This window comes from Cynocephalus volans, chromosome X (assembly GCF_027409185.1).
Source record: "Cynocephalus volans isolate mCynVol1 chromosome X, mCynVol1.pri, whole genome shotgun sequence".
NCBI classification, from domain to species: domain Eukaryota; kingdom Metazoa; phylum Chordata; class Mammalia; order Dermoptera; family Cynocephalidae; genus Cynocephalus; species Cynocephalus volans.
Genome location: NC_084478.1, coordinates 90915160 through 90930829, shown reverse-complemented (window position 1 = coordinate 90930829; position 15670 = coordinate 90915160). Strand labels below are relative to the sequence as shown.

General features: G+C 34.4%; 1 protein-coding gene across 2 annotated transcripts in view; it reads left to right on the top strand.

The window, feature by feature from the left end:
- RPS6KA6 (ribosomal protein S6 kinase A6) overlaps positions 1 to 15670 on the top strand; it is a 166332-nt gene that overhangs the window by 77689 nt on the left and 72973 nt on the right. For both annotated transcript variants that reach the window (XM_063083125.1, XM_063083126.1), the window contains exons 5-6: positions 1152 to 1232; positions 2924 to 3003. In XM_063083125.1, the coding sequence (XP_062939195.1) occupies positions 1152 to 1232; positions 2924 to 3003 (161 nt within the window). The remainder of the gene's footprint in view (positions 1 to 1151; positions 1233 to 2923; positions 3004 to 15670) is intronic.

Genomic DNA, 15670 nt, shown 5'->3' with positions numbered 1-15670 from the left:
TCGTCCCAATTGTTTATTTTTTCTTTTGTTGCTTGTGCTTTCAGGCTCATGTTTATAAAATCTGTGCCCAGACCTAGTTCCTGAAGTGTTTCACCTATATTTTCCCTCAGTAATTTTACAATTTCAGGTCTTATACTTAAGTCTTTAATCTATTTGGAGTTGATTTTAGTATGTGGTGAAAGGTGCATGTCTAGTTTCATTCCTCTGCATATGGATATCCAATTATCCCAGCACCACTTATTGAAGAAGTAGTCTTTTCTCCATTGTATGTTTTTGTTGCCTTTGTCCAATATCAGATAGCTGTAATCCTGAGGGGTGATTTCTAGGTTCTCTATTGTGCTCCACTGGTCCAGGTATCTATTTTTATGCCAGTACTATGCTGTTTTGGTTACTGTAGCTTTGTAGTATAATTTGAAGTCAGGTAGTGTTATCCCTCTGGCTTTACTTTTTTTGCTCAGGATTGCTTTGGCTATTCGGTCTCTTTTGTTATTCGATTTGAATGTTAAGATTGTTTTTCCATTTCTGTGAAGAGTAATATTGGTATTTTGATGTGGATTACATTGAATCCATAGATCACTTTAGGTAGTATAGACATTTTCATAGTGTTAATTCTTCCAACTCAAGAGCATGGAATGTCTTTCCATCTTTTTGTGTCTTTAATTTCTTTCAGTACTGGTTTGTAGTTCTCGTTGTAGAGATCTTTCACCTTATTAAGCTATACTCTTTTCTTTCAAGATTCTTGTTTTTTTTTTTTTTTTGCTGTTCTGAGTCAATATTGCATATTGAGAAAACATAACCACCTGCATACACTTGTGTACATTGTCTTCTAGGCTGTGATAAAAGTACCGCTATGCTTACTTTTAATCAATAAACTTATATGAACAATTAAAGACTAACATATAATAAAGGCAGATTAGTTAAATACCTGTTTATGCCATTTTAAAAAACCCATATCTAGATCTAAACTGAATTTATTGGTTTTACGACAATATGGTCACTATCATCTAGGAATATATGGACTCCAAATGTAGGTATTTATGAAGTTATTTTTTTATATATATATATATATACTTTTTGGTAAATTATTGATGGTGTCTTTACCAAAATTATATGCAAGAATAATATATTCTCTACTATTATGTAATTATTAGTTCGAGACAGAGTTCGGACAAAGATGGAGAGGGATATACTGGTGGAAGTAAATCATCCGTTTATTGTCAAATTGCACTATGGTATGTAATCTTTCTTTTATTTATGGAATTGGAGAAGATTGACTTTCAGTACTATAACAGGAAATAAATACTTCAAACTTATTTAATATATTCAATTATGTAAAGTTTATTTATCTGAAATAAGTATCAGTCTCCAGATTTTAGTTGTAATTCTTTCATATGTCTAAGTTGGTTAACTTTTTTAAGGTAACAAGATATGTCTTCTGCTTACTTTTCTGACAGTATTTCTATGCTTCACTAGGCTGTATCTGCAGTGATCTTAGGCTATAAATTATTGTGATAATTTATGTAAAACATCTGGGTGCTTGTTCATAGTGCCCATATTAGTCTCATTTCCTAGAAGACCATCTAGTTATAGTAGTCTATTTGAGTTATTTTTTATACTTAGGGGAAGAAGAATACCAGTAAGAAGCAGTAGTTGTAATGGAAATAACATGAGCTATGGAGTCAGACATTTCTGAATTTGAATCATGGCTCCATTGCTAATTTAATATATGGATGAGATTGTGAAGTATGGCTTCCCTGGGTAACTAAAAGATATATGTATCTGTCTGTCTGTCTGTCTGTCTGTCTGTCTGTCTATCTATCTATCTATCTATCTATCTATCTATCTATCTATCTATCTATCTATCCATCCATATCTGTATATATGTATGCATATATGTGTGTATATATATATGCATATATGTCTATGTATATATAGAAAACTAAGTCACTGATAGTCTACTATGTCACTTTCAATTTTCTTGATTTTGAAAAGTGGCAGCTGATTTTTTTATTAGTGTAATTTACAAATAATGCATTAAAATATGTACTCAATTTTCTCTATTAGAAACCCACAGGAAAGGGGGGGGTGGTTAAGGAGAAATTGGGTAAGGGACACAAATAATAATTATTACTTATAATGAATATGCTAATAATATTGATTTGATCATCAGATATTGTACACATACACCCACACCCACAAACCCACTAGAAATTCTCACCCATTATTCTTTCACTCCCTGTTACTCTAATGGAATAAAAGTAGTAATAGCTAAAGACCTCCTTGAGTCACCAGTATGTCATTAGATTGATCAGTAAACGCTTAATGTGTGCAAAACACTGTATTAAAAACAGTGGGCTATAGAAGGGAAACAGTTTCTGACCTGAAGAAATTTATAATTTATAGGCAACTCAGAAATGTAAACAACTAATTGTATAAATCAAAATGGAATAAGTATCATGAGAGGCATAAATAAACTATAATGAGATCTAAAAAGTAGTAGCAAGTAGTTCTGATGAAAAAGAGGGTAAGGATGCTGTAGGGAAAGCTTGGTAGATGAGGTGGCATTTTTGTTGAGCTTTATAGCATTAGTAGATTTTCAGTAGTTGGTTAGGAGGTAAAGTTCAGGCAGCTGCAGTAGACCATGGTGCTTCATAAATCAGGAAAATGGTGGTGGTAGAAGTTTCTGCGTAAAGCTACGTGCAAGGCTGATTATGTTCTAGGAAGAGGTTTGTAGCTTTCAACACTCGATTAACCACTGGGTTTAATTTTGAGGTGTTATCAAATAATGGACCTTGTGAGTAAATACTTAATTGCTTTATAGTGTTTAGTGATAACATTCTAAACAGATTTGTTAATTAAGAAGTATAGTAAGCTTTGTAAGCCTTTAAGATTGTACTGTTACTACATTCTAAATTCTACTTAGCCTTTCAGACTGAAGGGAAGCTGTATTTAATATTGGATTTTCTCAGGGGAGGAGATGTCTTCACAAGATTATCAAAAGAGGTGAGTTATCTATTTGAAAATTTTGACTATATTTTATTGAAACAAAACTAAGAAAATTCTTATTCTTTTGCTAATTACATGTTTCCTATAGAAATTTTAAGTGATAATTATTCTGTTTCTTTTATTGCATAGTACTTAGTGATGTGCCAGTTAATGGCATTTTTTGTCTGCTTGTTATTTAGATCATCTCAATCTGCTACTTATTATTCTCTTAGCCACATGAACAGTATGGATTACTGGATGAAGTAAATAGCGGCAAGCCCAGGGCTTTGGCTACTCAAACTACCTAAATGGCTCTGGGAGTAGTGTTTAATTTGTTCATTTAAAAATACCTTTATGGAGGTATAATTGACATAAAATAAACTGCACATATTAAAGTACACAATTAGATAAATTTTGATATTTGTATTTACCTGTGAAAACATCATTGCAATCAAAATAATTAGCATATCCATCATCCCCCAGAATTTTCTTGTGTCCCTTGGTAATGCATTCATCCTGCCCTAACCCCACTGAATATGCTTTCTGTCACTATTTGGTTTGTATTTTCTAGGAGGTTAGATAAATGGAGTCATACAGTGTATATTGTTTTTTGTCTGACTTATTTAACACAACCTAATTATTTTGAGATCCATTTATGTTGTCGTATGTATCAGTAGTTCATTTATTTTTATTCCTGAGTAGTATTACCCATTGTATGGGTACATCATGATTTCTTTATCCATTCACCTGTTGATAGATGTTTGGGTTGTTGCAGTTTTGGGATATTACTTGTAAAGCTGCCATAAACATCCATGTACAAGTGATTTTATGGATGTTTGTTTTCATTTCTTGGGAGATACCTAGGTGTATAACGACTGGGTCATATGGTAGGTGCATGTTTTAATTTTTAAAGACATTGCTAAACTGTTTTCCAAAGTGGTTATATACTTTTTACATTCCCACCAGCAGAATATGAGGGTTTTAGTTGCTCCACATCCTTGCCAACGCTTGGTATAATCAGTTTTTTAAAAATTTTGGACATGTGATAAGTGTAAAGTGGCATCTCATCATGGTTCTTGATTGCTTCATATTAATGACTAATGATGTTGAGCATCCTTTCATACACTTATTTGCCATCTATCTATCTACTTCTTAAAATGTCCATTCAAATCGTTTGGCCATTTTTTATTGTTTTTTTTTGTTTTCTTTTTGAGTTTTATTTATTTTTTAAGTTTTATTCTATTTTGTCAATATACAAAGTGGTTGATTATTGTGGTCCATTACCAAAACCACCCTCCCCCTTTCCTCACCCCCCCTCCCTGCCAACAACCTCATATTTGTTCACCTGTCATAACAACTTCAAGGAATTGTGATTGTTGTGTCTTCTTCCCACCCCACTCAGTTTATTTTTGTATTTATTTATTTACTTTTAGCTCCCACAAATAAGTGAGAAGAAGTGATATTTTTCTTTCTGTGCCTGACTCGTTTCACTTAATATAATTTTCTCTAGATCTATCCATGTTGTTGCAGATTTCAGTATTTCATTCTTTTTTATAGCAGAGTATTATTCCATTGTGTTGATATACCACATTTTCCATATACACTCATATGATGATGGACATTTGGGCTGATTCCAACTCTTAGCTACTGTAAATAGTGCTGCAATGCACATTGGAAAACAGGTATACCTTCGACTTGATGATTTCCATTCCTCTGGATATATTCCCAGCAGTGGGATAGCTGGGTCATATGGTAGATCTATCTGCAATTGTTTGAGGAACCTCCATACTATTTTCCATAGAGGCTGCACCATTTTGCAGTCCCACCAACAATGTATGAGAGTTCCTTTTTCTCCGCAACCTCACTAGCATTTATCATTCACAGTCTTTTGGATATTAGCCATCCTAACTGGGGTTGAGATGCTATCTCAGTGTGGTTTTGATTTGCATTTCCTGAACGCTGAGTGATGTTGAGCATTTTTTCATGTGTCTGTTGGCCATTCGTATATATTTCTTTGAGAAATGCCTGTTTAGCTTGCTTGCCCATTTTTTAATTGGGTTATTTGTTTTTTTGTTCTAAAGTTGTTTCAGTTTCTTGTACATTCTGGATATTGATCCTTTGTCAGATGTATATTTTGCAAATGTTTTCTCCCACTCTTTTGGTTGTCTTTTATCTTTCTTAATTGTTTCTTTTGCAGTGCAGAATCTTCTTATTTGATATAATCCCATTTGTTTATTTTTCCTTTGCTTGCCTGTGCTTTTGGGGTTGTATTCATGAAGTCTGTGCCCAGTCCCACTTCCTGGAGTGTTTCTCCTATGTTTTCTTTAAGAAGTTTTATTGTTTTAGGGTGTATATTTGATTCTTTAATCCATTTTGAGTTGATTTTAGTATGTGGTGAGAGGTATGGGTCTAGTTTCATTCCCCTGCATATGAATATCCAGTTATCCCAGCACCATTTGCTGAAGAGGCTGTCTATTCCCCAGTGTGTAGGCTTAGTGTATTTGTCAAAGATCAGATGGCTGTAGGTGTGTGGGTTGATTTCTGGATTCTCTACTCTATTCCATTGATCAGTGTATCTGGTTTTATGCCAGTACCATGCTGTTTTGATTATTATAGCATTGTAGTATAGTTTACAGTCAGGTAGTGTTATGCCTTCCACTTTATTTTATTTATTTATTTATTTTTGCTCAGAATTGCTTTGGCTATGCGTGGTCTCTTGTTATTCCACATAAATGTCTGGATAGATTTTTCCATTTCTGAGAAAAATATCATTGGAATTTTGAGGCGGATTACATTGAATTTTTATATCACTTTGGGTAATATGGACATTTTTGCAATGTTCGTTCTTCTGATCCAAGAGCATGGGCTATCTTTCCATCTTCTTGTGTCATCTTTAATTTCTCTCAACAGTAGTTTGTAGTTCTCATTATAGAGATTTTTCACATCCTTGTTTAACTCTATTCCTAAATATTTTATTTTTTTGCTGGCTATTGAGAATGGGTTAGCTTTCTTGATTTCTCTTTCTGCATGTTCAGTATTGGCGAATAGAAATACTACTAATTTCTGTGTGTTGATTTGTATCCTGCTACTTTGCTGAAATCACTTATCAACTCCAAGAGTTTTTTTGTGCAGCCTTTAGGCTGATCAATATGTAGGATCATGTCATCTGCAAATAGGGACAAGTGTGACTTCATCTTTTCCAATCTAGATGCCGTTTAATTCCTTCTCTTCTATGATTGCTCTGGCTGGAACTTCCAACACAATGTTGAATAGGAGTGGTGAGAGTGGGCATCCATTCAGGATGATATTGGCAGTGAGTTTATCATATATGGCTTTAATTATGTTTAGATATTTTCGGTCTATACCTAACTTGTAGAGAGACTTCATCATGACCTAATGTTGAATTTTGTCAAATGCTTTTTCAGCATCTATAGAGATGATCATATGGTCCTTGTCTTTGATTTTATTGATATGGTGTATCACATTGATTTGCATATGTTGAACCAACCTTGCATCCCTGGGATGAATCCCACTTGGTCATGGTATATGATTTTGTGGAAGTGTTGCTGTATTCTGTTAGCAAGTATTTTATTGAGGATTTTTGCATCTATATTCATCAAGGATATCGGCCTGTAGTTTTCTTCTTTTGTTGTAACTTTACCTGGTTTTGATATCAGGGTGATGTTTGCTTCATAGAATGAGTTTGGGAGAATGGCCTCTGTTTCAATCTTTTGGAATAGTTTGTAGAGAATTGTTGTCAATTCCTCTTTGAATGTTTGGTAGAATTCTGCTGTGAACCCATCTGGTCCTGGGCTTTTCTTTGTTGGGAGCCTTCTGATAACAGCTTCAATCTCTTTTATTGTTACTGGTCTGTTCAGATTTTCAACATCATCTTTGCTTAGTTTTGGTAGTTTGTGTTTGTCCAGAAATTTATCCTTTTTCTCCAGATTTTCAAATTTGTTGACACATCGTTGTTTGTAGTAATCTCTGATGATTCCTTGTGTTTCTGAGGTATCAGTTGTAATATCACCTTTTTCATTTCTAATTATTGTTATTGGGGTATTCTCTCTTCTTAGTTAGCCTTGATAAAGGTTTGCCAATTTTATTTATCTTTTCAAAAAACTAACTTTTAGTTTCATTGATCTTTTGCATCATTTGGGGGGGTTCTATTTCATTTGCTTCTGCTCTGATCTTAATAATTTCTTTCCATCTACTGACCTTGAGTTTGGATTTTTCTTGTTTTTCTAGATCTTTAAGGTGAAGTATTAGGTTGTTTATTTGCCATCTTTCCATTCTTCCGAAGTAAGCAGTTAACGTGATAAATTTCCCCCTTAATACTGCTTTTGCAGTATCCCACAGGTTTTTGTATGAGTGTCATTATTTTCATTAGTTTCAGGAAATTTATTGATTTCCAGTTTAATTTTTTCTTGCACCCATATGTCATTAAGTAGAATGTTTAATTTCCATGTTTGTTTAGTTTCCAGAGTTTCATTTATTGATTTCTAATTTTAATCCATTGTGATTTGAAAAACTATGTGGAATAATTCCAATTTTTTGAATTTCTTGAGACTTGCTTTGTGACCTAACATGTGGTGTATCTTGGAGATTGTTCCATGAGCTGATGAGGGGAATGAATATTCTGAGGTTGTTGGATGGAATGTTCTGTGGATATCTGCCAAGTCCATTTGGTCTAATGTATTGTTTAGGTTTTGCGTTTCTCTGTTGATTTTTTTACCTAGATGATCCATCCAGTGTTGAGAGTGGGGTGTTCAGGTTCCCTGCTATTATGGTGATAGTGTTTATCTCATTCTTTAGGTTGAATAGTGTTTGCTTTATAAATCTGGTTGCTCCAAGATTGAATGCATATGTATTCACAATTGTTATGTCTTGTTGATGGAAAGATGCTTTTATCATTACTTAGTGGTGTTTTTAATCCTTTTTATGTTTTTTGCTTTAAAGTTGATTTTATCTTATATAAGAATAGCTACTCCAGCTCATTTTTCATTTCTGTTTGCATGATATATCTTTTTCCATCCTTTCACTCTTAGTCTATGTGTGTCTTTACAGGTGAGGTGAGTCTCTTTAAGGCAGCATATTGTTAGGTCCATCTTTTTAATCCAGTCTGCGTCTATTGAGTGGAGAATTTAACACCTTTACATTTCGAGTTATTTTTGAAAGGTGTTGATTTACTCCAAGCATTTTATTGATTTTTGCTTAGATGTCTTAACTATCTTTTGTTCCTTCTTTCTGATTTCCTGCTTGTCTTTTGTATTTGTTGGTTTCTTGGATTGTAGTTATATTTTTTGTGTGTGTCTTCATTGTTAGCATTTTTATTTTTAAAGTGGGTTTTTATTTTTCTTGGGTTTTTATGGCAGTGGTGGTTATTTTTCAGGTACCAAACCTAGTACTCCCTTGAGAATTTCTTGTAAGGGTGCTCGTGAACTCCCACAGTTTTTGTTTGTCTGAGAAATATACTATTTGCCATTCATCTTGGAAGGATAGCCTTTTGGGGTAGAGTATTCTTGGCTGGCAATCTCTGACTTTCAGTATTTTGAATATATCATCCCATTCCTTTCTGGCTTTTAGGGTTTCCGATGAAAAGTTCGATGTTAGTCTGATTGGGGTACCATTGTAGGTGACTGGACGCTTCTCTCTTGCAGCTTTCAAGATACTCTCTTTGTCTTTGAGTTTTGCCAGTTTTACTATAACATATCTTGGAGGAGACTTTTTAGGTTGAATATGTTTGGGGATCTTTGAGCTTCCTGATTGTGAAGATATGTGTATTTTCCTGTACCTGAGAAGCTCCCTGCCAGTATTTTGTTGAATAAGCTTTCAATGCAATATCCTTTTTTCCTCCCCTTCTGGAATACCCATCACTTGGATATTTGAGTGCTTAAGGTTGTCTGATATCTCTCCTAGATTTTCTTCAATGTTTTTAATTCTGTTTTCTTTCTTTCTTTCTTTTTTTTTTTGTCTGCCTGTGGTATTTTGAACTGCCCATCTTCAAGGTCAGAAGTTCTCTCTTCTGCTTGTGCAAGCCTACTGGTTAAACTCTGTTGTGTTTTTTATTTCACTGAATGAATTCTTCAGCTCAGCAAGCTCTGCTACATTCTTTTTCAGGGCATTTATTTCCTTGTACATTTCTTCTTTCAGGTCCTGTATACTTTTCCTCATTTCATCGTGTTGTCTAGCTGAGTTTTCTTGTGTTTCATTTAGTTTCCTTAGAATTATGACTCGAAATTCCTTGTCAGACATTTCAAGGGCTTCTTGTTCTATAAGATCTAGATCTTGAGAGTTATTACCCTTTGTTGGTGTACTTTTTTGATTTTTCATATTTCTGGTGTCTTTACTTTGGTGTTTAGTCATCATGGTAAAGTGGTCCACTGGATTGACACTGTTGTCTGGCTAGGATCCTGCTGGGACTGCCAATTTGGCCTGGGTGCCTCAGTGCCTGCTTGGTCATACTGGTGCCTTGGAGTTCGTGGTTGCCATGGGTCTTGGGCCTCTTATTATGGTTTCTGAGTTCTTCATATATTTTGGATTTAAGTCCTTGGTCATGTATGTTATTTGCAAATATTTTCTTCTGGTCTGTGGTGCATCTTTTCATTCTCTTAACAGTGTCTTTTGAAAAGGAAAAGTTCTTTTTGATGAAGTCTAATTTATAGGTTTTCTTTCCTCTTGATTATGTTTTCAGTGTCCTATTTAAGGAATATTTGCCTAATCCCAGATAAAGATTTTCCTTCTATGTTTTCTGCAGGTTTTGTAGTTTACGTTTTACATTTATTTTTATGATCCATTAAGATTATTTTCTTTTTTTTTTTTCTTTTTCTTTTTTTTGTCTTTTTCGTGACTGGCACTCAGCCAGCGAGTGCACCGGCCCTTCCTATATAGGATCCGAACCCGTGGCGGGAGCATCGCTGCGCTCCCAGTGCTGTACTCTCCTGAGTGCGCCATGGGCTCGGCCCAAGATTATTTTCTTATAAGGTTATATGTATGTGTCAAAGTCCTTTTTCTTGCATATAGATATCCAGTTGTTCTAGCATCATCATTGGAAAAGACTATTCTTCCTTCAGTGAATTACCTTGCATTTTTTTTCAAAATCAATTGATCATATATATGAAGATCTATTTCTGGGTACTCTATCCTACTCATTTATTGATTTCTCTGTCTTTACAACAATACCGCACTGTCTTGATTAGTGTACATTTTTAATATGTCTTAAGGATAGGTGGTGCAAATCCTTGAGTTTTGCTTTTTTATTTAAATGAAAGTTGTTTGGCTCTCCTAGTTCTTTGCATTTCCTTATAAATTTTAAAATTAGCTTTTCACTTTCTACAAAAAAGCCTGCTTGGATTTTGATTGGGATTATATTGAATCTGTAGGTAAATTTGCAGATAATTGACATTTTAACAGAATTGAGTCTTTCAATTTGTGAATATGGTACCTCTTTCCATTTATTTAGGTCTCCTTTAATTTCTCTCACAGCGTCTTGTTTTCAGTGTGCAGGTCTTGCATATCTTTTGTCAGATTTATCTCTACTTTCTATTTTTTTAATGCTGTTGCAAATAGAATTGATTTCTTAATTTCAATTTCATATTGGATGGAAATACAATTGATTTTTTTGTATATTGAGCTTGTATCCTGTAATCTACCTAAACTTAGTACTTCGAGAAGTTTTTTTGTAGATTTTGAATTATTTTCTATTTTTTATCTGTTAATAAGGAGTCTTCTAGTTTTAAACTATTGATGTCATTTCTTTTATTTGTCTTTGTCTCACTGGCTTGAATCCCAGTCTGGTGTTGAATAGAACTGGTGGGAACAGACATTTTTTGCCTTGTTTCTGATCTTAAGGGCAAGCATCATTGTACCATAAATTATAAAGTTAGGTATATGTATTTTTAAATATTCTTTATTAGGTTGAGAATGTTCTCTTTTGTTACTACTTTCGCTGTTGAGAGTTTTCCTTTTTCAATCAGGAATAGATGTTAGATTTTTTCAAATGCTTTTTCTGCATTTACTGAGATGATCATATTTTTTTTCTTCTTTAGTCTTTTAATATGATAGATTACATTGACTGTCAAATCTTGAACCAACCTTGCATTTGTGGTGAACCCCACTTAGTCATGTTTTATCCTTTGTGTATATTTTTGGATGATATTTGCTAAAAGTTATGTTAAGAGTTTTTGCATGTGTTTTCATGAGGGATATTTGACTAGTTTTCTCATATTGTTTTTGTCTATTTTTTGTATCAGAGTAACTCTGGCTTCATATAATGAGTTGGGTAGAGTTTTTTATTTATTTATTTTTACCTCTTTAGCTTTCTGGAATAGTTTGTATAGATTCAGTGTTAAATTGTCCCTTTGTGATTGATATAATGCAATAGGGAAGCCATCTGGGCCTGGAGTTTTCTTTATGGTATGGTATTTAACTACAAATTCAATTTATATTATAGACAGGGATATTCAGGTTACCTTTGTTTTTGAGTGAGGTTTGCTAGCTTCTCTCTTTTAAGAAATTTGTCTATTTCATCAAAGTTATGAAATTTATTGGCATAAAATTGTTGATAATATTCCTTTGTTGTCTTTTTTATAACTGTGGAATTGTTAGTGATCACTGTTCTCATTCCTGATGTTACTTACTAATTGGTGTCTTCTCTCTTTTTATATGGTTTATCTTCACTAGAGGTTTGTCAGTTTTTACTGTTCTTCCCAAAGAACCAGCTCTTGCTTTCATTGATTTTTCTCTATTGTTTTTCTGCTATTTTATTGTTTTCTGCTTTAATCTTTATTACTGCTTGTGTTGTGTTTCACTAGCTTTTCTTTTTCTACTTTTAACATGGAAGCTGAAGTTATTTATTTGAGTTCTTTTCTAATGTAGGTGTTTAGTGTTATAAATTCCCTACTAAGTATTGCTTTAGTGTCACCCCACAAATTTTGATATGTAGTGTTTTTATTTTCTCTCAGTTCAACATAATTTCTAATTTCCTTTTTTATTTCTTTGATACATTGGGTATTTAGACATATGTTATTTTATTTGTAAATAATAGAAAATATCTGGGCATTTTCCAGATATTTTCTATTACTGATTTCTTATATAATGTCATTGTGGTCATAAAGCATACTTTGTATGACTTGAATTCTCTTGAATTTACTTATACTTGCTTTGTGTTTCAGAATATGATATATCTTGGTAAGCATTCCCTGTGCACTTGAGAAGAATGTGTCTTTTGCTGTTGTTTGGTGGTAGAAGGTTCTATAAATGTCACTTAGGTCAATTTGGCTGATAGTAGTATTAAGTCTAATATATTCTTCCTAATTTTCTGCCTACTTGTTCTATGATTTTTGGGGGGATGGGGAGGTAGCTGGATGGTACAGGGATCTGAACCTTTGACCTTGGTGTTATCAGCACTGTGCCCTAACTGAGTGAACTGTTTGGCCAGCTTATGTATGAATTTTTGAGACAGGGATTGAAAACTTTGACTATAATTATGGATTTGTATATTTTTTCTTGAATTTCTGCCAATTGTTGCTTTATGTATTTCTAAGTCATGTTATTAGGTGCATAAACCTTTAGTATTATTATTCTTTCCTGATTAATTGACCCTCTTATCATTATGAGATGACTTACTTTATCCCTAGTAATGTCCTTTGCTTTGAAATCTACATTGATATTAATATGGTCACGCCATCTGTTTTTTAAATTAGTATTAGCTTGGTATATCTTTTTCCATATTTTAACTTTAACCTATTTGCCTTTATATTTAATGTGTGGTACTTAAGGAAGCATATAGTTTCCTTGCCTTTTATCCATTCTGAAAATCTCCATATTTAAATGGGATATTAGACCTGTTACATTTAATGTGATTATTGATATGGTTGAATTTAAATCTACCATCTTGCTATTTGTGATTTGTTGCATCTGTTCTTTGTTCTTTATTTCCTCTTTTCCTATCTTCTTTTTAATTATTCTTTTGCAATTTCATTTTTATCTCTGCTGTTCGCATGTTGATATTATCCATAACACTTTGTTGTTATTTTAGTGGTTGCATTGGGGTTTATAGCATACATCTTTAACTCAAGGGTCAGGAAACTATGGTCTTCAGGCTAAATTTGGTCAGTTGCTTGTCTTTGTAAGTAAAATTTTATTAGAACACAGCCATACTCATTTCTTTAAATATTGTCTGTGTCTTCTTTTGTGCTTCAATGGCGGCATACTTGCATGGTCATTTTTATTGGATTGTGGACATTATGAATTTAATTTTCTTGCATGCTAAATACTTTTGTTTTTCTATAAATAGTTCTTAGCTTTGTTCTAGAATGCAGATACCTTTTTTGGAAATCCTTTGATCATTTTGAGTCTTGCTTTTAAACTTTATTATGTAGGACCAGGGTGGCATTCAGTATAGGGTTAATTTTTCCCCAATATTGAAGCATGACCCATCTTAGTACTATAGCCAATACCATTTGAATTATGAGGTTTTACACTCTCACTGTTGGGAACAGGAACTATCCTGGTCCCTTGTGAGCTAAGTGGATTCTTTCTTTTAATCCTTTAGGGTTGTTCTTTTCCTGGGGTCAGGTATTTTTCTCAGATATATGATTGGTAATTTTTTATTGGATGTCAGACATTGAAATTTATCTTGTTAGGTGATGAATATTTTTATATTTTTTATAAATATTATTGAGTTTGATCTTGGATGTAGAACTAATTTTTTTTTTCCCTTTCATGTCTTTTAAGGTTTGTTAGAATGGACTAGGGCAGAATTTAGTCAGGAGTTAATTTTGCTTTACCACTAAAGCAAAGCCCACTGATTACGCTGTCAGGGGCCCCATGAATTATTGGGTTTTCTGCTCTGGCTGGAGGTAAAAGGAGCTATTCCTGGCCCAGTTTGAGTTCCATGGATTGATCTCTCTAATCCTTGTTTTTTTTTTTTTTTCCTGGTTCCGAGTAGTGTCCTTACTCACATGTGCTGAGCATTTCTCTGCTGAAAACTTGAAAGAGACTATCCGCATATCTCTAGAGTTCTCTCTGTGCAATTCCCTCTTCTCCATTACTCCAGCCTGTGATTACTATCCTCCTTCCTCTCCCAGACTCTAACCTTCAACTTATCAACTCAGGATGTCTTCTGGGCTCTACCTGACTTGGCTTTCCCTGCACTACTACTTGGAAACTCTTTCTGGGTATTACAATTATAGGGCATACCTCACTTGTTTCCCATTTCTCTACTATTCACTGTTCTCTCTTGCCTGATGTCCAATGTCTTGAAAAATATCATTTCATATATTTTGTCCTGTGTTTTAGATATTTCAGGCGTGAGATTAAATCCTGTCTTGTCTACTTCATTATGTCTTAAAGTGGTAGTCTGGGAATAGCATTTTAATTGGGGGATAGTGGATCAAAATCTTACTTCCAGAATTTAAAATGTTGGGTGTGGGAGAGCTACTGTTGATTCCCAGAGCTCTGGAACTTGCTGTACAAAGGAACAGTATGTTTCGTGGATGCTAGCCAGTGCTTAAGTGGCTAAGGTCTCTGGCTTCTCTCTATCTCCCTCCAGTGCAGAATGTACCATGCATGAGCATAGTGTGTTCTTGTTATATTGTTCACTATAGAACAGGTAGGGTCTTTCTAGTACCCCCTCTTCCAAGGAGGCCTTCAAAGGACCGTATTAAAAGCTGGTCCCAAGGCATAGTGAGACAACAGTATAACAAGGCTCCAGTATTCATGATTTCTTGTCTTAGATTGTGTAGAAGTGTCATGAATGTGTTTGAGAAATTCTTACTTGTAGTCATTACTAATCTTCTTTTAAACTCTTCAGACCTCCATTCTCGATGTGGGACTATCTAAACCCATACTAGCACAGAGATGCAGTCAATAAGTTTTGATTCCTAAGTCTGGAATATTAGGTAAGAGCAAGCATTTTAAATACATTTCCCCAAAGACAATAAATTAGAATATTCATTGAACAGGCTTTTTAAAAAAAGAAGATTTAGAGGTTACTTCTGCAGACAGCTTATTAAAAAGTAGCTTTTTATTGATTATATTTCACTTGTATGTATACAAAAAAAGTTACATACTCCAAAATGAGGACTTATTCTTATGCCTTAGAAAAGACATTTAAAAACATATTTTTGTATGTGTTAAACAATTTTATAATGTATATCATTTATATTTTAAAGGGAAAGGTACCTATCCCAATTCTTTCCCCTGAAATGCACACTCACACACACAAAAATACACACATAAATATAGAGAACTCTCAAGCTATGCCTTACTTTGCTAATATCAAAATATATAGTGGCGAGCCTGGCCGAGTGTGCACTAATCAGAGAGGCATCCAGCTGGAGAAGCGAAAGATCCCTGGAGACCACACGCCCTGTGGTGCGAGCATATGATCCAGCAGGTAGGCCTCACCGCCTCTGCCTGACTGCATCCCCAGGCTGGCCAAATGCACACAAATCAGAGACGTGCACAGCTGGAGAAGCTGAAATTCCATGGAGACCATGCGCCCTGCGCTGCCAGTGTGCGACCCAGCAGGTAGGCCTTGACACTGCCGCCTGACTCCATCCCCAACCTGGCCAAGTGCGTGCTGACCAGAGAGGTGCCACCCTGGAGAGGACCAAGACCTGAGTCGACCACACACCTGAGGCACTAGTGGGCAACCAAGCAGACACTGAGGCAGCCATAC